The sequence below is a fragment of the Phyllostomus discolor genome, chromosome 5 (genome assembly GCF_004126475.2).
Source record: "Phyllostomus discolor isolate MPI-MPIP mPhyDis1 chromosome 5, mPhyDis1.pri.v3, whole genome shotgun sequence".
Taxonomy (NCBI): domain Eukaryota; kingdom Metazoa; phylum Chordata; class Mammalia; order Chiroptera; family Phyllostomidae; genus Phyllostomus; species Phyllostomus discolor.
In genome coordinates this window covers 107487944-107513548 of record NC_040907.2, presented here as the reverse complement: position 1 = coordinate 107513548, position 25605 = coordinate 107487944, and the positions used below count along the sequence as shown (strand labels likewise).

General features: G+C 37.1%; 1 protein-coding gene across 1 annotated transcript in view; it reads right to left on the bottom strand.

The window, feature by feature from the left end:
• Positions 1-25605, bottom strand: part of ERCC6 (ERCC excision repair 6, chromatin remodeling factor) — an 80856-nt gene that overhangs the window by 31953 nt on the left and 23298 nt on the right. The window contains 3 exon segments of the mRNA XM_028512744.2: positions 1911-2046; positions 9698-9856; positions 14487-14615. Coding sequence (XP_028368545.1) covers positions 1911-2046; positions 9698-9856; positions 14487-14615 — 424 coding nt within the window.

Below are 25605 nucleotides of genomic sequence, written 5' to 3'. Positions count from 1 at the left end.
ATGGACATGAACTAAAGGGGGGGAATGTGGGTGGGAGAGGGTGAGCAGGGTGGAGGGAGTGAAGGGGGGAAATGGGACAACTGTAATAGCATAATCAATAAAATATATTAAAAAAAATAAATATCTACTCTTTCAAGTTTTGCCCTCTGGACAAGGAAGCCAGCCTTACCAAGAAACAATGACCAGTGTCAATTGTATTTCCAGTATGAGTCAATGCACTTTATTTACATGAAGGTAGTTCTTCAGGTTATAATTACAGAGAAAATGCAAGTGAGCCATGATCCAGATGAAGGTGAGAAATATATATATTTCAATAGCCCAAGACAATAAAAGGATAAAAATGACCATATGAAAAATTTGCCTTTCGAAGAAAAACATCAACAAAAAAAATCCTCCTATAGAACTTTATAATACAAAATATGAAGAGATGTCAATAGACAATGGAAATGAAAAAAAAGGAATAAAAATGTTTACAAAGCTGATAACAGGATGGTTACAATTTGACTAAAAACAATCTAAACTGTTATTTCCATGCTTCTAGAAAAACCACTTTTTTAAACAGATTTTTTTTAGAAAGATACTTTTTTTTTAAGATTTTATTTATTTATTTTTAGAGAGGAAGGGAGGGAGATAGAGAGAGAGAGAGAGAAACATCAGTGTGCGGTTGCTGGGGTTTATGGCCTGCAACCCAGGCATGTACCCTGGCTGGGAATCGAACCTGGGACACTTTGGTTCCCAGCCTGCACTCAATCCACTGAGCTACGCCAGCCAGGGCTGAAAAACCACTTTTTTAATCACAGCATTATATTTTAACTCAGTTTGTTTCCCATTTATCACTTAAAATTCAAGGCAAAGTCAGGTGGTTTTAACGACAGCTAGTACAAGATTCTGTCTCACCAAACTTGAGTTACCAAACTTGAGATATTCCTGATTCACTTCTGTCTAAAGTTCAGCTTACTCATAATAACAAACAAGATGGGAATTTGGAAAGAGAGGGTATTGGCAAAATCACAGAAACTCTGGAGCTTAGTGGCTCATGTGTCTAACTTAGCAAGGCCAACCTTCACTAGCTCTTTCACAGGGTGCACAAGCGCTCACTCAAAGCTCCAAAGACATAGGAAAGAAAGAGCCCATTATAAATTGCCACTTCCTCTCAATAAAATAACCTGCAAACCCACAGTGAAAATATAATTACTATTTATTCACCAAATACTTATAGGGTACTTGGGATATAAACATGAGGAAGACTCAGTCCTTACTCTACAGAGCTTACAGATCATGAGACAGATGAGAATAAAAAAAGCATAATACAACATATCCATGCTACCCATAGGAGCACAGATAAACCTCCTTTTAGATAATATGGCTAAAACTTGAATAAGTGAGGAAATAAAATTATCAAAACATAGTGATAATGCTTATATAATGATCAAGGATTCAAAAAACAAAAGACAACTGAACTAAAAAGCAACAATGGAAACCTTCAAATTTTCAAAATGGCAGGTTGTTCCTTTGTTCATTAAAAACATGTTTTAAAAGCATATCAACAAATGCATTTGCTAGTTATCATGACGTTTTGTACCCACCTTCCTAAAACTGTGTAAAGCTGTTAATGCCCCCAATCCAGCCAATTAACTGTACCACAGGTCCCTGATTTATGGTCCCACTTGTGCTCTCACGCTGTGCACACTGCCTGTGCCCAGTTGTTTCCCTGGACAACAAACATGTCTCAACACCACTAGGAACTATCAAACACAAGAATCCAAATTAAATCTGGAAAAAGTTTAAATGCATGAAAATAAACATAAAAACATACATTTGAGAAATACATGAATCAAAGAAAAAAGTACGTAAAATGGAAGGCTTCAGGACAAAACAAACAAAAATGTACTGAAGTGCTGTAATGTTACCTTTTTGTGGGTAGACGAGCCGGTTTCATGTAGAACTGCCACTCTGAACGGAGGCCACCATGTGTGAAATTCCTTCACCCACTGATGCATTACTGTTGTTGGACAGACGATTATAGTCGGACCCAAACCCTGAAATCTGCATCCAAACATCCAAGAAGAAAATATAGCCATAAATGACAGCATATGGGTGATCAAATGCCAAAAAACAAAAAAGAAACAAACAAAAACTTAACAGTTTTAAAAAGAAAATCCTACTATGTAAATTTACTGATATTTTCCTTATAGAAAAAACTATTGAAGTTAAAACCCAGTAAGTGAAATCCCTACGATCCCATTTATCAATTAGTGAATGCAGGTATTAAAACACAAGCTAATACATTTAAAAGGTAACATCTAAAGTAAAAGAATTTCAAACAATTTCAAACAAAAATTATGTGCTAAAAACTTTTCTTTCCTCCTCTATTCTCGATTAGTGAAGGTATTACCCAATGTATCCTAAACTAAGTGCACATAAGAGTATCGTCCATTTGACCCTTTAAAGTTTACCAAAACTTTTCACCCACAGAATTTCAACCAATCTCACAGCCCTGGGAAATAAGCAGGACAAAAATGCTCCAGTGTTTGGAGCCCAGAAGGCTGATGTGTCCAATGTAGTATGGTTATAGGAGATGGGGGCAATGCCTACAAATCATTCTTCTGAAAGTTGCAGAGTGTTCTTCTACAACATCATGCTGCTTGCTCCTCTGTGTGGTAAGGAATAAGTGGAGGAACATCACAGCCTCATTTCTAGCAACAAGTCCATGTCAGTCAACAGCAGCCTTCTTTGTTTTTGCAGAAAACAGCTGAGCACTACATAGCAAGAGCTTTAACAATAGTCACATGTTTACCCAGCAACCCCAAAGACACTTATGCACTAAAACACACATTACAGCATTATTTGCACTGTGGAAAAACTGAGCCTATTTCCCCTATTTATTTCCTATTTCTACTTAAACACCCACAGGTAAGAGAAAGGTCGAATAAACCATCCGATTCTTTAATGTGAATCATATAGCATAAGCCAGTGGTTAGGAGCACTGCCTGGGTCTGAATCCCAGCTCTGTACATACTAACTCTATGACCATGGGCACATTATTTAATCTCTTTGAACCTCAATTCTCATTTTAAAGTAGGACTAATAATATACTGATCATATAGGGTTATATAAAGATTAAATCAGTTAATATCTATAAAGCGCTTATAACAATACTACACAGTAAATAATATAGGGGCTTGTTAAATAAGGTGGAATATCACATAACCATTAATATTCCTTTTGAAGAATATTTAAAAACCAGGAAAATGTTCAGTTAAGTCTTTCAAAACACAAAATTATTTATGGAATCACCACAATTCACTTATGGATAGGTAGTAAACAGACTGGTCATGACTGCTTTCTCAACATGTCTTTCTCCTCTTTCTCCTTCTTAACAGAACTATAACTTGTGCAGGTATCTGCTCTTCCCTCCCAGGCATGTACTTGATGGGCCTCCAGTCACTGTCTGGCTATAGCAAAGAGGGGAGAAGCAGGAATCCTGGTTCCTCCACAGACTGTCAGTACACACCATTCCCCTGGCAATGCTTACCAGTCCACTAAGGAGCCTGAGAAGACTGGCTCACTCAGTGTAAGGAAGGACTAAGAGCGGTCCCCCTCTTATATGTGGTTTTGCTTTTTGTGCTTTCAGTCTGAAAATGGAAAGTTCCAGAAATGAACAATTTATAAGTTTTAAATTGCATGCTGTTATGAGTAGTGTGATGAAATCTCACTCAGTCTGGCTTATCCATGAATCGCCGCTTTGTCCATTGTATACACACTATATACACTCCCCACCCATTAGTCACTTAGTAGCCATCTGGGTTATTAGATCGACTGTCATGGTATTTCAGGACTTGAGTTCAAGTAACACTTGTAGTAGCCTACACAATGCCTACGTCATTCATCTCACTCGATCCCATCATGTAGACACTGTACCATCTTACATCATTATAAGAAAAAGAAGGGTGAGTACAGTACAGTAAGGTATTTTGAGTGAGAGGCCACATTCACATAACTTTTATTAGAATATACTGTTATAATTATTTTATTTTATTATTAGTTATTATTAATTGCTTACTAGGTCTAATTTATAAGTTTAACTTTATCATAGGTATGTATACACAGGAAAAACAGTATATATAGGGTTCGGTACTATCCAAGCTTTCAGGCATCCACTGGAGTCTTGGAACATAATCTCCTCTGATGAGGAGGGACTACTGTACCTTCTAGGTTTAAAGGAGAATTTTCTCTGTTGTTCTCTCCTGCTGCTTGTGAATAAGGAAACAGCCCAAAGGCCACTGAGCAGTTGGGCTACAGTACAAGGAGATCTTATGACTACAAGGAGAACTGGCTTTAGGAGAAAATTTAAGTACCTGGGTCCCTGATGACATCTTCAATGTACTGATCATGCTGTGTGTATAGCCCACTCCTGTGGGCTTCTAGATTTATCACACATATTGGGAAGGTTTAACACCATTTGAGACCAGGTTTTATTTAATTACAGTCAAAATACCCTGATGCACTGTACATCATAGGTACCTGACTCAATCTATACCATCCTGCCCTCCCCTTCCCTCCTTACAATGAAACAAGTATCCCTTCTTTTGTCTGAAACCAATCGCTCGGCCTTGCTGTAAGCCTGTGCCCCACTGTAGCAACACTCCTATTACTGTGGCTGCTTCATATAAGTGCGTAAGATCAATATTAAGCAAGTCAAACTAATTCTGGGAATCTCTTCAACACTGGACTCACTCAACTCCTGTTACAAGAGTCAACTGGGAGCCAAGACTGGTTGAGGACACTGCAGACCCAAACGACCCATCTCTCCCTCATTCTGAAATAGTCACTGGCATTTTTAAACTGTCATTCTTCTACTCCCCACCTTCTCCTGTCCAACATAGATGTTGACTATCTGAAGTTATATGCACACTGCACATACCTCCCCCATGTTATCTCAATTGCACAGTTTCAATTACTTTCTCTACACTAACCATGCCAAATCTAGGTCTCCAGCCCAGCCCAGCCCAGGGCTCTTTCCTGAACAAATTACCATATACTGGGAAGTCTAACTGCTGGCTGATATCTCCACTTGTATGTCCCCAGTGTCATCCTCCCCCACCTTGCCTTCCTCCCATGTTTCCTAATCCAAACAAAAGAACTGTCACCTATTCTCCAGGTGCCCAAATTGGAAATCTTGGCCTCATCCTTGGTCAGTCCCTCTTGTTCTCCACAATATCCAACCATCTATAGAGTTCCTGTAATATCTGACTCCTAAATCCCTCTCAAAGCTACCCTGTCTCTCCATCTACATTGTTGGTACTACAGTTCTGGCCACTATCATTTCCTACCTGGATTATTGCTCCTTCTAACATGATCATTTCAAAAAGCAAAATCTGAATGCTTCATCCCTTTGCTTAAAAAGTCTTTTAATGTTTGCCTATTGTTCTTGGGATAGTTTTAACACTGTAACCTGGCCTATAAGCCCATGAGAATCTGACCTCTGTTCATCTACCTCTTCAGCATTACCTCTCACTGCCCCCATCCCAATACTTGCCCCTGAGGTTCAGCACTCCACCTGCCAGCACTGTCTTCAGTTAATACAAAGAGCATAACCCTGATCTCTCACCCTTTGCCTTGTTCCTTCTTACTGTTTATCCTAGCTACTATTCAATTTGTCCTTCAAACATCAGCTTCTTCTATAGCATCTCCCCTGTCCTTTTCTCTCCAGGAGGGCTAAGGACCCTTTCTCAGTGTATCCACACTAATTACAACCCCATAGAAACCCTACTGTATCTCCTATTGTAATTGTGTATTAGAGCCTTCCTAAGCTCCTTGAAGGTAGAGAGAGACAGTTTCTTCAAATGATCTCAATGTCTAAACCATAGTAAAACTATAGTAGGTGATTAATGAATACTGGTTTTAGTAAGTGAAATATTTTGATAAGACTGGAATACACTGAAATGCTCAAAGAGATAATTTCTGAATTGGGGGACCATGGGTGATTTTTATTTTTTGCTACACCTTGATAAATGATACCTAAACTAAAAAAAAAAAAATTATACAGTAAATTCCAAAGCATTTGAAATATTTTTTAAATCTTCTGCAAAACTGAAAATACCTTGTAGTTCTAGCAGGAAAAACAAGCTGTAACTTAAATGAGGCTTACTCTTATACTCCAATGTGACAAAATGCCTCCACCTACTCCTAAATCCCTTGAACCTCCAGCTATAGTCAGTGCCCCTGCCTCTTGCTCTGCAGAAAGGGCTGAGACTGCAGAATCCAGAGGCTGCAACAGACTCTGACACTTCCTGCAGAATTCCCAAGAATTTCTCTGCTTCTAACCAAGACAGGTGGAGGCTTCCTGGTGAGAGTGTAACTCTACCCTGGCACCTTCCAAGATAATATTCCTTTTTAAAAGGATTAAATACACCAGCATTATTCTCCTAGGGAAACCAAAGAGTTATCATCAATATGTACTTAGTAGGGATTAGGAAACAACCGATCAAAACCTGTCTAAAATAAACACAAACTCACTTTCAAATAAGCATAAATACTCACATATGCTTTTTTTAAAGGGTTATACTTTCTTTCTCCTTTTATAACATGCTTTCTGCAAAGAGCTACAATGATGACTCACATTTTGTCATTTAAGGCCAGTATTTTATTCTGGCCAAACATCTATCTGGCAATATTACGCCCCTTAATTTCTACCATTTTCCCATTATTAGAAGACAATGGAGGTTTCAGGCTGAGTAGACACCTCAGACATACATTGAGAAGAGGAGACATACATTGTTCCTGAACCACAGAAGGGGCATCAAATCCATTAACAGTCACATGAACTATACCACCCTTTTCAAACCCTCAACACTAGTGAGATGACCATTGGAAATGGCCAAATGTATTAGAGTGATTAGAGAATCAATTACCAAACTGGCTACAATTCCTTTCATCTTTCATTATCACTGTTTACATCTAATTAATTTAGGGCAAGCCAATAATCCCAGGGTCAAATATTTTAACCTGCAGGAAAGAAATCTACTATTTATAGCCTAGAGCTTTCCAGAAATTTCAAAGTAAAATATTTACCTTTGAAAGTTTATTTTTAGGCCACTTATTTGTAATTAGGAATTTACTGAATGATATCCAAAGACTTTAAAGTATTAACAAAAGTTGAAAGATAAATAACTTATTTCCTCTCCATCATGAAATTTGGGGAGTGGGGCAGTCCATCCTAGTATGAACACCAAAGTGAAAATAAGATAGTATGTACATTATGAACTGGGAACACAACAACCAGGATATATTTTTAATAACTGCATGCAATATGCATGTCCTTAAAAACACACATACAAAACACATTTAAAAAAAAAACAAAAAACTTCTTTCGCCATGAAGTTTCTTCTTGGTATCCCAGAGACTTATACTATTTTAATAATCACAGACCTTAAAATTTCAACACTAAGACCATCTCAAATTAGGGCCCAAAAATCTACAGCTTGTAGGGGTTCAGAGGAAATGTACACAGCCAATGAAGTAATGCCGACTCACAGCACTTGACAATTCTATTTTATTTGAACTTCATTTCACTATTCATCTGACTCTTTTTCTTTAGGACATAAACAAAGAGGAACACTCCAAATTCATTTAGTTTCTGAGGAGGACATGTTATAATACTGCTAAACAATTTGCTCTGGCATATAAAGTGGGGACACCTCAGTACACCTCTGTCCATAAAAAGCCCAGTTGTTTTCATGATATATAATATAACCACAGTCTGGGCAGTCACTTCTACTATTTTAATGAAGATGATCTGGGCTACAGTCCAACATGCCACACTATTTCATTATGGAAAAAGAAGATATGAGCAACGATAGTTAATTGATTACAGCTGTTGCTCATTTTTAGCCCTGACTTCACTCCTAGTAAGACTGTCACTACTCAAGAGAGCATGTTTTAATTTTTAGATCAAAATTGCACTGCAGGGATGACTTTAGGTTTCCTAGGCCCAAAGTACTAGATTCCACACAAGTTTCATGATAATAAAAAAGGAAAGGAAAAGACAAGGGAAATAAGAAAATCCCAGAAATCTTTTAAGGAAAAATAAAAGACGGTGCTAGAAAACATTTGGGACAGTTCAAGGCATTCTACTTATATATATAAAAAAAAATGAGTAGAGTTATAGAGTCAAGCTCACCTAAGAGCTTATTTAGAACAGAAAAAGCATTTTTATAAATATAAACTAATTAATGGCAGTCATAGAAAAGAAAACATGAAATGTACATCTTCATCTTGACTTTTCCCTTAGGCTGAAATGACTTCACGCGTTTCCAGGCAAAATGTAATAGGTTTCTAATATTTGAAGAAAAACTTCTGCTTCAATGCAACTTACTTGTAATAACAACAACAAAATATTTAGTACATATTTTAAAATTTCCAAATGTCTTTTCCCCTTTCCCACATTTATATAAATATTTCTAAAATATTCTAGATGTTTAAACACGCCTCATGAGAAGCGTTCATCTGCTAAATGAATACAAGAGTAAGGGATTAAAAACAAAGCACCAAACTCTGAAAATTAAAATAAAAAGCTCTTCACTCAGTAGTTTGTGATTTGTATTTGGGTCTCTACTAAACATCTGTCTGCTAGTGAACCAGATTACAACTCAGGAACCTCCTGCAGTCGCTGACTTCAGCCACACTGATGCTATTTTGAAGGTATCTCCAAATCTTATCTAGAGAGTGCCTGAGGTTTCTACAACATAACCATCTGGTAAATATCTTGCTGTCACTCCCTAGAAAAACCTGTTGGAATCTAAGAAGCTCTCAAATTAACTGGGTTCAAGATTAAATAACCCACATAATTTACACAGAATTATTTTTACCAATACTGAGTCACAATCATGTAAATTTACAGCTTAAATATGGAAACAGTCACTGAACTGATTACAAGATAAAGTATTTCAGCCCAACCATGCTGAGCTAACAGTTTAAAGTGCTTCTTTCAGAATACTATAGCTTTAATAGTTTATTTAAATTCCTAAAGAGTACTATCACTTTAGAATTTTAGATAGTCATTTAGGTTTTGGCCTTAGAATTTATATAAAATTCTTAAAGACTTGGAGAGGGGATAGAAAGCATAGTGAGCAGATAAGTAACTTCATTAAAAAGAAATCACTCTACAAATGCTCTCATGCATACCGATTATAAAAGAAATTCAGGAGAATGGCTCCTCCAAAGCTCCAACTTTCCCCATGAATAGACTTGGTACTTACTGTAATGTTCACCTGGTCTCCTGCCAAAACAAATATTTTAATATAAAATTTAATAAATGGAACTAAAACTATCATGTCTAATTTAAAATTCCATATTGTGTAAACTATTGATATTAACATAATTGAGTTTGTAAACAATCCATTTGTAGAAGCTAACCTTAGACAACTGTATTGACCCAAAATATCTAGTGGGGCTCATCTGCAAAATGAAGGCTCAATGCCTGGAATTCATTAAAAGTGTTACATGTTTAATTTCTCCTGCCCTACAGCTCCATTGTCTCGTAAAAATTTTCCTTTGATGTCCCCCACTAAAAGAATTAAAGGAATATTGTAATTGAAATGTCATCAATAATTCACAAGACCCTCCTCCACAGCAATACATCTGATGAAATATTAATTGAGCTCCACAGACTGACAGTCTGCAGTGGAGCACTTGCCTGTAATTTGAACCACGAGTTCTGATCTTGCTGTAGCTCAGACCTGCCAAGAAGGCAATTATCTGGATGGTCTTGCCCAATCCCATTTCGTCTCCCAGAATTCCTCCTGCCTGCTGGCAGTGCAATTCCCACAGCCACCTAACACCTGTCTGCTGGTACCTACAACAACAAACACCAAGAAAAAAAAAGAAAATGGCAAATGGTGGATGATACAGATCATAACAGAAAGTGCTCATGAATTAATCATTTCACTAAGTTCTAGTAATAGTCAGAGGAACACGCTGGATGTGTGTTTTACATGAGTATTATATTCATAAGGTCATACATTTTTGATTACCTAGGCATAAAAGTACATTTTTTTTCTTTACAGAATGTTAACACATTTCTAATTAAACTGACAGAAAGGAAAATTAGTAACTATTTTATTTCTTTTACAATATTAAAAATAGCTTGGTAAACAAGCATAAACTTACTCTTTTATTCAGTATCTTTCTGGAAAATATCTTAAATATTTGTAGTTTTTAAGTTCCAATAATTTTTCTATGATAAAAACAGGCATGAACAGCATCACAAAGCAGGACAGAGAAAGCCACAATTACAGCATATACTGTTGAAAAGTCACTTGGTAATCATATCATTTTTTTATAAAAAATTAAATTTTAAGGCCATAAACAAGTCTGAATAATAGGGCTCCTCACAAAATTAATACATAAAAGATGATTTTGTCATATTACTAGCAGATGCAAAAAAAACCAGTTTTTTGTTCTTTTACTCAACAATACAAAAGGGCTTTTTGATATTTTAAAGCAGAACTTGATTCAGGGACTTTTTCATAGCTACAAAGACATCTGAGCTATTGAAATTTATAAATAAGGAGTACAGGCCAAAGAGAATAACACAATCCCCTCTTAACAAAAAAAGTTGGTATTTTCCTTTCTCAATGGCATGTTTAATCTACAATCTAAAGATGAAGTTTAAAAAAGAAATAAGGCAAAAAAAATTTAGGGGGAGTGAAAGATTTAACATCACAGGTGTAAAGATTATATGCCAAGTTAAAAAACAATTGAAAGCAAAACACACCTGAGTTAAAAAAACAATGAAATCTAAAGGATTTTTTTTTCAAGGAAAACACTAATGAGCCTCCCACCTCAAAAGAAAACAATTTTACTGTATTATTGCCCAAATGTTTACTATTCGGCACATAGTATGTCTACCTAAAACCTCACTATGAACTTTAGTTTAACAATTTTACTTAATCTTCTTTGAGTAAATATGTTACATTTAACCTTCCCCCAATATTCTGCAAATCAATTCCAAAAATCTGACTCTTAACTGTTGCCATGATTATCTATCATGTAAGAAAAACTTTGAAGGACAATTTTGCTGCTTGCATCCTGGAAAAACAGGATTACAAATCAAAACACAGTATGTACAATATGAATAAAAGATCATTTAATTTGGGAAGAAGTGCAAGTTCCATTAACATGTTGCACACAACCAGAGAATAATGGCAACCACTTAAGAAGCCTAGAGCCTACTGTCAGGGAGACACCAGGCCATGTGGTTTGGAGATAGTCTCAAAACCACCCTGCAGGAAGATGACCAGCCCATTTTACAGTTAGGAAATGAAGGCACAGAGAGGTTAAATAACTTGCCAAAGATCATGCTGATAAGAAAAAAAATGAACAAGCCAGGTTGAAATCCAGAACTTCAGATTCCAAACCACTTTAGAGATAATCTTGACCAGTGGTTCTCAAGGAGGGGGATGGTTTGCTCCCTAGGGGACATCTGGTACTATCTAGAGTCATTTTTGGTTGTTACAAACTAGAAAAGTGCCATTGTTATCCAGTGGTAAAAATGAAGATGCTGGTCAACATCCTACAATGCAAAGGAATGGTACTGATGACAAAGAATTCCTCACAGCTCAAAATATAAGTTGTGTTGAAGGTGAGAAATTCAGATCCAGGAAAAAAGCTGGTTAAGAACTGGTTAAAATACACTACTTCCAGTTTTGTAAAAAGATGTATTCAAAAAAACCTTCCCCCCAAAATCTGATGTATAGTAGTCCCCCCTTACCTGTGGTTTTGCTTTCCACAGTTTCAATTACTTGTAGTCAATCATAGTCCAAAAATATTAAATGGAAAATTCCAGAAATAAACAATTCATAAGTTTTAAATCAGCACACCATTCTATTTAGCATGATGAAATCTAAGGTCTTCCCACTCTGCTCTTCCAGGGACATAAATCATCCCTTTGTCCAGTGTATATACACTATAAATGCTCCCCTCCCACTGGTCACTTAGCTCTCTCAGTTACCACATCTACTGTTGAGAAATATCTCACAGGGCTTGTGTTCAGGTCACCCTTGTTTTATTTAGTAATGGCTCCTAAGCACAAGAGCAGTGAGGCAGGCAATTCAGATGTGCCAAAGAGAAGAGAAAAGGTAGAAGTTTGGTACTATCCACAGATTCAGGCATCTACTAGGGGTCTTTAGGGCAAGTTAAACATTTTTATGACCTACTGTACAACAGCAAAGAAATTACTATGCACTTCTTTCTCCCATGAGACCAAAATATCACAAAATAACCACAGATAATTGGTGTGTTTTGGCATTGTCACACTAATCCAATATTGCATTTACTAGTGTGGCTAAAAGTTAAGTCACAAGAATGAGGTTTGTCATTCAATTGATCAATTATACAGATGAATGCATTTGCTGGGCACACTTTCAAAACAGGATTTTAAAAGTTTAACATGATCTTGCAGAAAATAGCACTTAAATGGATGATTGTACCTTGTGACTCCCTTGTGTGCAATACCGTTAATTTAATTCCACAGAGTGCAGTAAATACAGTAAAAATATATATCTACGGTTTAAAATTAAATTGGCCTACCTAAAATTTAATCATAAAAGAAAAATAGACAATCCTATCACTTTTCTCATATAGCAGAAGAAACAGAATAGAAGAAGTTTTATAACATTTATGAAATATTTAAATTTTGTTTTTGAGAGATGAAAGACAAAAACAAAATACTTTCCAGGAATGTGCAATCAAGATACATTAAAAAACTAACAAATATGTGTTTAACTACAATAAGGTTAATAGTCAAGTCATTGAATCATATATACTCTTGGTAAGCAAAGTTTAGTTGTACTAACTGTGAAATTTTTTTTGCTAGAAAATGTCACATTTATTTAAAAAAATGTACATTCAACTTGAGTCTTGGGATATTTGACTAATCATTTACTATACATGCAGAAGTATCTTATCTTTGATAAATCAATTTAATCTGTAATTGAAGTATTCCTTTTGCTAGTACAACACTGATATTATCTAGCCTGTTACTAATAAGCAGCTGCTTTAGAGAAGAAAGCTAAGATGAAAAGAATTACAAATAAATGTCTTTATTTACCTTTCCATAGTTAATTTTCATTTGGGAAAAGCAATAAACAAATTAGCCACCTCTCTAAGCTTTATCTATAAAAATTACTAGAGTCAGACTTTAATTTCTTCACAGTTCCTCCATCCAGTTTGGCAACCCAACCAAGACACTTCACATCTTTAAGGATCAGGTTTCCTATATGTTTGGTGGGTTAAAATAACTCTCCCCATCCTTGTTTTCTCCCCTACACTAAACAAAAATTAAAACTATAAATAAAAACTCTGAGCCCTGGCTGGTATAGCTCAGTGGATTGAGTGCCAGCCTGTGAATCAAAGGGTCCCCAGTTTGATTTCTAGTCTAGGGCACATGCCTCGGTTGTGGGCCAGGTCCCCGGTAGTGGGTGAGAGGCAACCACACCTGATGTTTCTCTCCCTCTCTTTCTTCCTCCCTTCCCCTCTATAAAAAATAAACATAAAAACTCTTTGAGATGAAATGTAAAAAACATGCTTTTTAAATAGACATCTTGCAAAAGTTTAAAACATGGCTGGTAGGTAAATCTATGAACAAGATTAAATATAACCATCTTGAAGAAGGAAGTTTGCATCCTGCACCCAACTACCAAGTGATGACACAACAGACAAAAAGAAGCTATTTAATGGTTTAACTTCCTATATGCATCTAAGAAGCCTTCCTAAAGTACCTTGTTAAGTAAGTCCCAAGAGTGATGAGATGGAAAATGTGCCTCAGTATTTACATTCATCACAGGAGACTTGCCCAGACCTTGCAGTCTTTAGGCATGCATCTCTCATGCAGCATCTGGTTATCTATAGCACTGGGACCACCCCACATATGAAACACAGTCCGTCTCAAATAGCAATTGAATCCTGAAGGTGTTTGCCTACATCTTCTTTTTTGACATTAGAACATAGACATAAAATATTTAGATGCACATTCAGTCAGCTCAGTATTATACCCTTAAGTACAATATAGAACACTCAGAAAATAATCTAAACAGTCGAAAACCTCTCAATATTGATTTTAATATACAACTCCTCTTAATTAATCTGATTGAAGAAATTAGAAGTTTGGTTCCTTAAAATTACTAAGAACAAAAAAGTAACTCAATGCTGATGGCTTTTAAATATGTTGCTTTTAGTCTGCTAAGGTAGGTCCATATAGATTCATCAGTTTACAAACATACCCAATGCGCACTTTAGTCAATTTATTATCATCTAATTTTAATGAACAGCATGTAGCTAAAATTTCATTTGACAGTATCTGCATTTTCAATAAACTGCTGCAAGTACCTAAGGGCCCACAGGTAACTGCTGTGTAATTCCTAAAATATTAATCAGCACACAATGGCTTGATGACAGAGATAAAGGAAAAAACACATGGCACATACTTAAAAAGCCTTTTGAACAGAAAACCTGGTATTTTAAAACCTTCATCAAATTCAGCATCACTTTCCTCAGAATCATCTTCAAGCTTCGGACACTTATCTCTGTCCTGCAGTCTCTGTTTATTCCACCTCCTACCATGAAAATAAAAATCATATTGCCATTATTTTGATTATAAGACAAATTAAAATAAATAGTTCTAGATAATGCACAGAAAAAAAAACAGGCAAATTAGAATAATCTTGTAGCTTTCTGCTGCCATCATTACCCCATACACCAATATTCTAAAAAAAAAAACCAACTAATTCTCTTTTCCCTCCTTCTCAATTCAATTCTTATTTAATTATTATAGTTGCACTAGAAATAGTTTTGTAAGGTCCCATTTCATTATCAAAACTACTTGCTCCTCTTCTGGCATACACAAAGGGAAAACTTTTCTTCTAGTTCTTAGAAGATATTTGAACTTATTTAATGCAGTGAAAATTTCAATATTAGAAGTATCACCAAAATGGCAATATAAAAAATAGATTTTATTTATAATTACTATTTCTGTGCTAAAAATATGCTAGTTATAGTATAAAACAGAACAGTATCTTGAACATAAAGCAGATTTTTGGTCAAAACTACTGTATATCTCATTCACATATTGATTACTTAATTGGAACATGGCATTAATAATATAAAAGAACTAAGCAAAATAGAGACAGACTCATAGAGAGCAGGATGACAGCTATGGGGGACTGTTGGCAGGGTGAGCCAGGGTGTAGGAATAGAACAAAAAAAGAGAAAAAAAACTCATGGGCACAGACAACAGTGTGGTGAATGCAGAGGGGGGTGATATTGTGAAAAGAGATGGAAGAGGGTAAAGGAGGGATACATGGTGATGAAAGGAGACTTGACTTGGGGTGGTGAACATATAATATCACATGTGTACACATGATGTGTTGTGAATTGTGCACCTGAAATCTATACAATTTTGTTAACCAGCATCACCCCCAATAAATTCAATAAAAAGGAAAAAAATCAATATAAAAGTACTGATAACTATACCACTGAGAAAAAGTATGTTCACTAAAATCTAAGTTACAAGTTTAGTAATATGATGCTTTTCACATATAAAATGAATATTTATATTTCAGAAGGATAATGCCAAGTATGTGTAAAAGAAAAAATGTCGAAAGATCTACAAGTCTTAGCAATACACCAAAGTTGTTGGGAAGGGGTAGCCATTGAGCCATTCTAATTCTGTATTCATATAACTATAACAGAACCTGGTGTCACGAGTTTAAAAAAAAATCAACAGCCTCACACTCTGTTCGCCTCCAAAATGGATGACTTTTTTCAATATGCATGCAAGTGACATTTTGAATTTCACAAAATGGTGGAAATTAATGAAAGCAATATAGATAAATGCCTTTGAAGTAAAAAGCTAACAGGAAGGGAATGAGAATAGCAACATATATAAGAAGACATTTACCTGCCACTTATTATGCAAAAATAATAGAGAACACATGAGGAAAGTTAAAGGAAAAAATGGAAGGATAACCCAAAGCTGTTTCCAGTGGCTTTTCCATATGAATGGCTTGTCCTGGCTCATGCTTCAGATTTTCCTAAATCCTCTCAAAAAAGCAGCACCTGGCCTCAGCAAGCCTCATACCTCTTGCTAAGTGGCCCCAGGCCTGGCACTAGCAGCAGCCAGCTTTGGTTCACTGCTTAGCCTCACCTGATCACCTCCAAGCCCAGTACAAGTAACAGCCACCTAGAGACTACTTTGTAAATTACGCTGTGTGACCCAGGACAGAACACAGACAGTGGCTGACCATGGATGTGTCTACAGCAATCAAGACTCAACTACAAAAGGAGGGTGTACACAGCCTTCACAGTGGGTGCACCTCAAATACCCAGTTTGGGTTACATGGGAGGCTGTGCCACTGGACCCTATTGGATACTTACTACATTAGGCCACACTACCAAGCCTGGGAAATGTAGTAGCCCTACCTAATACACAGAAACAAACACAGGCTGCCAAAATAAGGAGACAAAGAAACATGGCTCAAACGAAAGAACAGAACAAAACTCCAGAATAAGAACTAAACAAAAGGGAGACAAGCAAGCTACTAGATTCAAAGTTCAAAACACTGATTGTAAGGATGCTCAGGGAATGTAGTAAGAGCTTCCACAAGAAAACATAAAAAAGAGCCAATCAGAAACGAAGAAAATACACTAATTAAAATAAGAACAATTTACGGGGAATCAACAGTAGAGTGGATAAAGCTGAGAGTCAAATCAGTGATTTAGAATATAAAGAAGCAAAAAACACCCAATCAGAACAGCAAGAAGAAAAAAGAATCCAAAAGAAATGAGGATAGTGTAAGGAGGCTCTGGGACAACTTCAAGCGAACCAACATTTCATATCATTGGGGTGCTGGAAGGAGAAGAGAGAGCACAAGAGATTGGAAACCTACCGTATTTTTGGACCATAAGACGCACCTAAGTTTCAGAAGAGGAAAATAGGGGGAAATTTTTTTTCTTGTGTCGGGGGGAGAATTTTTGAAGCAAAAAAATGTGGTAAAAACTGTGTCTCACAGTCCAAAAAATATGGTATTTGAGAAAACAATGACAGAAAACTTCCCTAACTTGGTTAAGGAAACAGACATTCAAGTCCAGGATGTGCAGACAGTCCCAGACAAGATGAATACAAAGAGGTCCACCCTAAGACACACCATAATTAAAGTGCCAAAGGTTAAAGACAAAGAGAGAATCTTAAAAGCAGCAAGAGAAAAGCAGTTATCTACAAGGGAGCTCACTTAGGACCATCAGCTGATTTCTCAAAAGAAACTTTAAAGGCTAGAAAGAGTTGGCAAGAAATATTCAAAGGGATGAAAAGCAAGGACCTACAACCAAGATCACTCTACCCAGCAAATCTATCATTTAGAATTGAAGGCCAGATAAAGAGCTTCCCAGACAAGATGATGGTAAAGGATACATCACCACCAAACCTGCATTGTATGAAATGTTCAAGGGTCTTCTTTAAGAAGATCAAAATATGAACAATAAAATGGCAAAAAAATACATATCTATTAACAATTGAATTTAAAAACAAAATTTTTAAAAAGCAGAAGAGAAATGGAATCACAGACACAGAGAACATTTTGTTGGTTGCCAGATGGGAGGGCATCAGCAAGATGAGTGAAAAAGGTGAAGGGATTAATAAGTACAAATTGGTAGTTACAGAATAGCCATGGGGATGTAAAGTACAACATAGGGAATAGAGTAGCCAAAGAACACATATGCATGACCCATGGACATAAACAACAGTGTGAGGACTACCTGAGGGATAAGGGAGGTAGTTTGGATGGAGGGGGGCAAATGTGGAAAAATTGGGACAAATATAATAGCATAACCAATAAAATATAATTAAAAAAATAAAAAGGAAGCAGGAAAAAGAAAACGGAAGGATAACACCACATACACTACTGGGTTAGAGGAATGGTATATTTTCCAGTATTAATTACCAAACCGGCACAGAGGCTAAAACGAGTAACAGACAACCCCATCCAAAATGCTGCTTAAAGCACATCCTCTGATAAACCTTTGCCTTAATGAAATTTCAAGTCCTTAAAGCAACAGAAAGGAAGGGTTAGCTGAAGCTGAACTGTAACCAGTAAGGAAGAACCAGCTGGTGATATGAAACTGCCTCCCAGGGCACTAAGAGAATGTACAAATCAGCACTGCTGGTAATTCTAGAGAAGAACAGCAAATGGAAGAGGCAGTAAATAGTGAAATGTAAGGAAGTAGCTATCATATAAGGTTTAATATGTGATAGTCTTTTCATGTAAAAAAATAGACCTTTCTGTGCTTACCTTGTAAAGGAAATCTCTTCCTCTCTTTTATTTGCATTTTTCTTTCTTAAAATCATTTCCATGCAATTGACAAAATGAAGTACCTCTATGTGGCTATATTAAGTCTGCTATTCTTCTGAGTTTCACATAATCTAGAAATTTACTTACAAGCAATGGCATATAGCAGTGGTTCTCAACCAGGGGCAAACCGACCATCTTATGCTGTACCTTCCTTTACCCCAAGGTCATGTGACAATGCCTGCAGATATATTTGGTTGTTACAATTGCTGGGGGAGGGGAGATATCCAACAAGCATCTAGCCAGCTGAGGCCAGGGACACTGCTAAGCATCCTACAATGTACAGGACAGGCCTCTACAACAAAACGTTATCTGATCTCAAATGTCAATAGTGCCAAGGATGAGGAACCCTGGTATACAGGTATCCCTTACTAGTGGAACTTAAACGTTTATACATTTCCCTGATATGTGTGTGTGGGTGTGTATACGCACGTGTGTGTGTGTGTGTGAATTCCTGTTACTACCTGAAATTTAGCAAGCAAGCAAATTCAGATAAGATATTCCTCAGTATCCAAACTTATTATCAGAGCTCAGAGCCAAACATCTGCATAACAAAAGATACTTCTATTTAGTAAATTTGTGTATAATATGAAATTTGAGGGAAAATCACAAAACCTATCACAGCCTCTTAAGATAATTTTATGAGAAGAAAACGAAAAATACCAGAAGTTACTCGCTTTAGAAGTATGGCACAACAGGTCATTAACTATTTTACATATAAGAGGATCACATAATAAACTTCATTGACAGATAATGATTATTTCCTCAGACATAGCCAGGAATTCTCTATGGCTGTTAAATTTCCCACCCCATCACTTAGTATCAAGAGGGTTTCAGCTTCCTCCTGCTCCCTCCCTCCTAAAATACAAGCACCATGTCCTCACAGAACACACAGCACCTGGGAAGCCCCATGAGCCATTACAGAAATGACTGCATTCCACCATCTTCCGCTTCACAAAGAAAGATGAAAAGAAACAATCATTTATTCAGTCTGGCTAAGGGATAACTAAAGGTAGTGGGGAAAAATCATTATTGCCTACAATTATTTATATCATTGTGAAGACAAATCACCCTAATAGAGTCACATACATATTATTAAAAACAGAAAATACAGCCCTGGCTGGCATAGCTCAGTGGATTGAGCGCGGGCTGGGAACCAAAGTGTCCCAGGTTCGATTCCCAGCCAGGGTACATGCCTTGGTTGCAGGCCATAACCCTCAGCAACCGCACATTGAAGTTTCTGTCTCTCTCTCTCTATCTCCCTCCCTTCCCTCTCTAAAAATAAATAATAAAAATAAAAAAAATCTTAAAAAACAAACAAACAAAAAAACCAGAAAATACCAGCTATAAACCACATACATATGTGACTCAGGCTAAGAGATTCTTTGGTTACATAAAGCAACAATTCTCATGTGGTTTGTAGTCAGAACAGACCTGACCATCTAACTGGTTCCACTAAAGCAGAGCAGCACCAAGTGCTAGCTGACACGTACAAGGCACACTGTATAGGTAGAGGAGAGCCAGATTCTGAGAGAAATACGGTGGGCTTTTCCCATCCTAAATGCCATCAAGGGTCACGTGCTCTTTTTAGAGCGCTTGACCCACTTCTCCTACAGCCTGAAGCTGAGTGATCTGTCTAGCCAGCAGATGTCAAGAGGGATTCTGTGCTATGAAAAAGCTGAGTTGCACAAATGTAGTAAGCACAGGCCAAAACATAAAATCTGAGACTCAGGCATTCTAGAATCAAATCCTGACTGCGGTAAATTAACCTCTTCAGCATCTAAGTTATCTCAACTGTGAGATGGAGAGAATAGTGTCCCCTTCACTAGATTTGGGGGAGGATTAAATGAGGTGTCACACTTAGTAGCATAAGCCTAAAATAAGTGCTAAATGAATTAATATGTATGCTATTATATTCAATACATAATGCTACCTACATGTGCAAAGCCCTCACACAACCCTGAGGCAGGAGATATTACTATCTTTACTTGCAAAGGGGAAAACAAAGGCAACACATGGCCAAGTACAATCCCCATGTGATAATGCAGAGTGCCACAGTTTGACAGAACTCCCTGAAAGTGTGTATTTGAACTAAAATCTATAATAGTGTACCAAATGAATGCTAAGTAAATTATTATGAATAACATGATCGCCATGAATAAAGACATCAAGCCATCACAGGGTACCTGCTGAAATACAAGTGTGTAATACTTACTAGATTTGTAAACAGTGAGCTGTCATGAAGTATGTCCATCTTTTATATAATGTAACAAAAAAAGGACACAGAAAGACTTAAAATTAGCTGATGGTGGGAAAATAAGATCCAGGTCCAAGTGATCTGAAATCTTAAAAATTAGAAACGGCTTCAAAATCTCTAAATTCTGTTACTTTAATAAATAAGCTAGGTAACTGATTTAAAGTGGAAGGAGGCAGTAAGCAGTCCAATATTTACATTTTTGGAAAAGAAATAACTTTTTTTCTGTTTTTTATTCTCTCATTTAAAAAAATCCACACATGTAATAGTCACAGCTGCAGGCACATAAAACCAAGCAGGCATGGTGTTTCTGGCAGTGTCTCTAACTCCTCACACAACTACCATAGTCAGTCCATTGTTGACTCCACTGGTAGCCACTTAGAAGAGAATCTAGTAATAAACATAAACTGCAATTCCAATCATATACAAGCAGAGAAAATACTCCCTTACCTCCCTACATTCATGCAAGAATGTGAGCCTGGCTCAGGCTGTGGGGCCTGGGGCTGACACTACAATACAATAACAATCTATCAGAAGTAACTTGGACCCACGGCCAGACAGCTAGCAACACAACACTGCATAACCAGTTGAAACAGCACCAGGAACAAGAAATACTTCCTCCAGTTGTAACCTACTGAGGTACGCTGTCAATGAAACCCTAATAATGCACCTGAGAGCCAGCTGCCATTGCTTACAGTTAACTTATTTTCAAAAGAGAATTTCTAGCATGTTAAGGATGTTCAAGCAGAAAAATACACCTAGATGGCATTGTTATACCTTGTAGCTTCCTCATGTCTGTGCTTCTGCAGTCCTGCACTGTCCCCAATCTCCCTCCCTCCAATACACACATCCACACACTCCATGGATCCTACAGACCTCTGCCCAAGAAGTGCCTCTAGCAAAGAAAGCCTTTTCTGACCAGCCAGTTAGCCATCCTGTCCTCTAGGTTCCTTCCCAGTCCTGGGGAACTTTGGGCACACCTGGTATCTCTACTAGAACACTCATCAGGTTTAGCACCTTTTGAAATCCTTATCTGTCTACCTCTAAGAGTGGGAGCCACTTGAGATTAGAGACAGTCTTAGTCATTTTTATATTCCTAGAGACCAGTATAGTAAATGTCCACCTCACCACAGACACTCAAAAAATGCTGACTGCCAAATGAATGAATGAATGAGGTTAAGAATTGGGCCAAGGATGAAGAAAACATCATGGAATGAGAAGCATGGCTTGAAAATGGTCAAAGTGAATCAGAAATGGATAAAGAAACTTCCAGTTCTATCTCATTTATAGCCTACCTCCTGGTGCATTTATTACTCCTCCTACACATATGACTTTAAGGTACTACTCCTGTCTGTAGCCACAGGATAAAACAGGGTTAAGGTCCACTACAAAGAGTCAGCCATGGCAAACAGCAACTGCAAAGTCAAAGAAATTGTTAATTTAGAATTTTATAACAAAGAAATTTATATTGAATATAAAAATGTAAGTGATTTTCAAGTCCAGAGTTCTGTTTTTTGGGTTTCCCAATGGATTCACTTTGCAATTGGGTTCTGCATACCAGCTGATGAAAAGAACCATAAACCCCAAGTTAGGGTCCAAACTTCCCTAGGAAGTTTGCCCCAGAAAGACTGGGCAAAAGATTAAACTTTTTTATGAAGGAATTTGTCTTCTGATAGAGGAAAAAAGAGGTCTGACTAGCCCTAAGGTACAATATATTTACTTCAGTAAAAAGGAAATAGTGTTTTTGATGTTCCTTCATCTTTTTAATCCATACATATAACAGTCACAGCTGCAAGCAAATAAAATGAGTGTATTATTCACTTGTTGGGGGCAGTGGTCTAACTCTTATAGTCCCTCAGTCTCCAGTGGCAGTCACCAGAGGAGAACCCAGCCAAAAACACAGATTTAAGATATCCACTGAGAGTGAAATCTGGATGTAGGCAGAGAGATACATTATATGTCTGTAACAGGTGAATGTGCTTTACTGATTTGAGAGAAGTAAGAAGGGGGAGAAGTGGGGAGGGAGGGAGACCGGGGGAGCGGGGGAGAAAGAGAGAGAGAGAGGGAGGGAGGGAGAGAGAGAGGGGGAAAGAGAGAGAAACATCAATGTTTCTAGATAAAGAAACATTGAGAAAGAAATCTCGATATATGCCCCAAACAGGGATTGAACTGCAACATTTTGGTGCAAGGTACAATGTTCCAACCAACTGGGCCACCCAACCAGGGCAGAGAGATCTGAACTTTAAAAACATCATTTAAAGGAGGAGGTGAAAGAGGGTATTAAGGAGGGTAAATGATAATGGAAAAAAAATACAATAAAAATAAATTAAATAAATGAAAAGTTAAAACATCATTTAACAATTGCTGCATTTGCCTCCTTAACCACAAAATGAGCCAAATACTAGGTTCTAATAGAACAAAACACAATCACATATGAATTACACCCTTTGGAAGCTCTTTTCTTTTTTAACACATCATACATGTCAGATGGTCCTATAATTATTGGCAGGAGATTACACAAAAAAGGTAAAATTAATAATTTTAGTTCATTGGAGTCCTGAAGACTAAAGGACATCATGCTACCCCATCCCTACTGTCAGCCAAAATTTAGATTATCCACTCTGGGCATGTCATCTTACATACCTAGGACAGTAATAGTGTAAAAATCAAGCCTTACAAGGTACAACAGGATCTGGAACACTAGCCTTAAAATGGAGAGAACTATACAAGAGCAAATCAAATTCTAAAACTTCAATTTAAATCTGTTGCAAAAAAATTCAGTGCTAAAGCTTAAGGAAAGATGGCCTTCATTTTTTAACAATAACATGATTCCTTCCCTACCTCAGTACTGTACAGATGACTCCAAACTCACTTTTCACTGTACCCCTGGGTCTGAGTCTTTGACAAGAACAGCAAATTCAGTTTAATTGTTTTGACTACAGATGATCTGGGATGAACAAATACTTAAGATACACTTAATATCATCAAACCAGTATACTCAACTACCTATACCAACCTACAAAAATATAATGTACCTATTAACTAGAATTGTCAAATATTAGTAACCCGAAATTGTGTATCAATAAAATGAACACGCCCTCTCCAAAGATTCAAGGAAGTTACTACTGAGCAGCTTAAAATTCAAAATTTACCTTACTGTTCTGTCTTCATTTTTACACTGCAAGGGCCACCAAGCCCGGAGCAGTTCAGCTCTACACTGAATATGAGAAAAAGTCACACATCATACGGTTAAGTCATTCTTAACAGAGGGTAAAATTTCAATCTGCAGATCATTCTCCACTTACTGCAATATCCATGAAACAAATTCTACAACAGAAGCACAATAAGTTCAATTTGATTTTTAAAAACATATTCAAGGCACCAAGCTGGGTATTTAATATACTTTGCATTTCTGTAGTGCACTAGGTTTTCTATTTCAGACAGCTAAGAATCCCTTACAGATTAGTCTAATTTACTAAATTGAGATACTTGGTGTCTTACTTTTCTTATCTGCGTTTTTATGGTCTATCTGGGTGGACTTAATTGGCACATCTAAGTATATGAAATATCCTCAGTTAGGAGTCCAGATCTCACAGAGTAAATTAAGACTGATGCAGACAATTATGCACTAGAGCTGAGAAAGAGAGGTGTGTGCAGAGCACAAAGCAAAATTAGTCTTCATTTGTGTCTTAGCTTTGACATTTAAAAGCAGCCAAGATACACTCTAAAAAAATTCCTTAAGGGAGTAACTTTTTCTTCTCTTTAAAACACAGATTCTTAGAACAGAACAAAAAAAGGACATAGTTTTATTTCTTGAGAAAGAAATTAATTCCCAAAACTGATTATATTTATATTTCTGGATCAAGTCTAGGTTAAACTTTCACTAAATTCAGGCTTTTAAAAATCAAGTCAGGTTCAGTTGTATGTGTTCAAAGATACAAGCAAATCATGCCTCACTATGTAATTTGGCCTTTGTGTAAGTGCCACCTGAAGGTGCTGAATCCTCATCCAGTGCAAACAAAGACCCAACTGAAGGACAAACAGGACAATCCCAGTGCAAAGGGAGACACTGCTAAGCAAAAGAAGAAAAGGAGGAGGAGAAAGAGGTTCCACGAAGACAATACAATGGAGAGAGCAGCTGGGAGAGTGGTTCTTGGGACCATGGTCTTAGCAGCATTGCAGGCGAGGAAAGGGCAAGTGTGCACTAAGCCTCCACCAAGGGGTGGGAGAAACCAGCAGCTGAGGCAATGCTCTTCTGAGTCTACCACACCAGACCAAGTTGATGCATACCTTCCACCTGACGCAAACTACCTTCAGACTCCAATTTACTTCCACTTTTTGGACTCAGATTCTTATCTCCTAGGGAGGTGTGAGGATTAAAACAATGAATCCACATGACATGCAGCACTGCATAGTAGTAAACATTCAATAATATTAGCTATCACTGTTGTTCTCATACAACCTCCTCTCATCCCCCACTGATGCCACCCTTGCTCAGGCCATTGAGGCCTCCAAATTTCCAAATTCAAAAGACTTTTTTCAACATTTATCCTACTTAGCATGACCACTCTCAACATCTGAAAATGCTGAGTGTTACCCTTCTAGAATTAGACACGTATATACTACAGCCCTCTGAACCAGGATCCAACTCACCCCTGATCACAAAAGCCCCAACGCTCAAGGGGAAAGACAATGAAAATATTGTTTTCCCAAATGATTAAGGCTTGCAGAGTATTAAAAGGTATTCTGTGAGATTTACACAGTGGAGTCATCAGTCCTTTTTAGCTCAAAGTTATTCATGTACAATAAAGTGAAAAATAGGGCAGAAGAAAAAAAAATCTTTAAGGTAAAAATGTATCAAAACCAGTTACATCAACAGGCATCAAAGCTATAGATTCAGGTTACACTGGACCATGAGGCAAATTCTATCCACCTCCACACCAAACTTGT